Below are 1684 nucleotides of genomic sequence, written 5' to 3'. Positions count from 1 at the left end.
AATGAAGAAAACCAAAGATTCATGGAAACAATTAGTCCTGGCGTCTGGTACACCATGCGATCCTCAGCCTAAATGACTATGAGACCAGAAGAACTAGATGACGCCTGGCTACCACTGTCAACCACTCAGAGGGGAATCTACGTAGGAGATCCTGGATAGAGAGGGAGAACAATGTGGAACAAAACTCAAAATCATTTGGGGGGCAGGGGAAAAAAAAGTGGACCAGGTTTGCTGGTCTGATAGAGCTTAGTGGAACCACTGAGACTATGGCCCCTAGCTGCCCTTCAGGTCTGGTACTGAACTCACACCTGTGGCTTCCAGCCCAGCAACAGACAGTCATATGAGTTGAACGTTTACCTGAGGTAGATAAATTCCTTGGAGAGAACAATCATTGGAGAAAAGAAGAGCTGTTTATGCACAAGGAGACAGCTCAGGGGGCAGGAGTGCATGGAGGGATAGACCCAGGGAAGAGGTATCTATTGGGAGGAAGTGGGAGGGGAGCTGTTGCATTGTGGTAAATTGTAGTCAATGACATGAGACAAAGTATATGTGAACTGTATGGAAAATGAATTTGCTCTGTAAATTTTCAGCCAAATCACAATTAAAAAAAAAAATAGATTCCTTTGCCTCTGTGATTCTATCATTCTGTTCAGTTGATAATATTCCACTGTGAGTGGGTGAAAATGTATGGTTATAGTTAATAATAAAATGAACAGTCTATTATACAACTACCTTCTTTAATAACTGAGTATATAAAATATATTTCTTACATTTTACATGTAACATTTATGGAATTTACACTAAATAAACAAACATTATCAGTAGCCATTTCAGTAAAGGCTCTGTGGAAATTAAGACAATCAGCTTACCTTCCAAAGTGTCGCCTCAGAGGAAGTCTTCCAATATCTTGGATAAAAGAAATCTGTGCTGAAAACAAAGATATAAAATAGTTTTAAAAATTAGGCCAATATATATGGGACAAAGAATTCTTTTTACTTTTCTAAATAACATAGAGTGCTGTACTATTTACTCTCTCTTCTTTATTTTTGTTCTATTTCCTCTTGAATCATACAGAGTAAGCTGAGTACCTATTTTGTAAACAAAGTCTTCTCAGTTTGGGTTGCTTTAGTGTCATTTGCTGCCCCACCTATGTAAGTAAGAAAAACTGGATGAGGGTGGCAAGCTCATAGAATTAGTCTTCTAATTTATGAATAGCCACACTGTTATTCTTCAATAGTTTCTTATTTTTTAAACCATTTATCTTTTATTACTGTTCAGAATATACACAACAAAACATACACCAATTTAACAATTTCTACATGTACAATTCAGTGATAATTATATTCTTCACGTTGTACAACTATTCTTACCCTCCTTTTTTGAATTGTTCTTCCCCCATTTAAATAAAGTCACTACTCCTTAAGTTTCCTATCTATCCTTTTGAGTTGCCATTGTCAATTTGGTCCCATATATATGGTTCTTTTTTTTAAAAAAAAAAATTTGAGTGAGTTCCGATAAGATGGTGGACTAGACAGAAAGATTGCAGACTCTCTTCAACAAAGAAAACGGAAACCAATTAACACAGACACAGAAGATAATCTGGGACCCCTGAGCCTTGAAGGGAAGGATATAGAAGTGGACTAAACCCCAACTAGCAGAAGAATTTGCATGAAAATACCAAAAA

At 36.7% G+C, this 1684-nt stretch overlaps 1 protein-coding gene across 1 annotated transcript in view; it reads right to left on the bottom strand.

The window, feature by feature from the left end:
- Positions 1 to 1684, bottom strand: part of RAD17 (RAD17 checkpoint clamp loader component) — a 93635-nt gene that overhangs the window by 9273 nt on the left and 82678 nt on the right. Inside the window, exon 15 of the mRNA XM_007943361.2 lies at positions 870 to 927. Within this exon, the coding sequence (XP_007941552.2) occupies positions 870 to 927 (58 nt within the window). The remainder of the gene's footprint in view (positions 1 to 869; positions 928 to 1684) is intronic.

Source organism: Orycteropus afer, unplaced genomic scaffold (assembly GCF_000298275.1).
Source record: "Orycteropus afer afer isolate SDZICR_OR568_19922 unplaced genomic scaffold, OryAfe1.0 scaffold00104, whole genome shotgun sequence".
Classification (NCBI taxonomy): domain Eukaryota; kingdom Metazoa; phylum Chordata; class Mammalia; order Tubulidentata; family Orycteropodidae; genus Orycteropus; species Orycteropus afer.
Note: the sequence above shows the minus strand (reverse complement) of the source record. Positions and strands in the feature narration are given on the sequence as shown.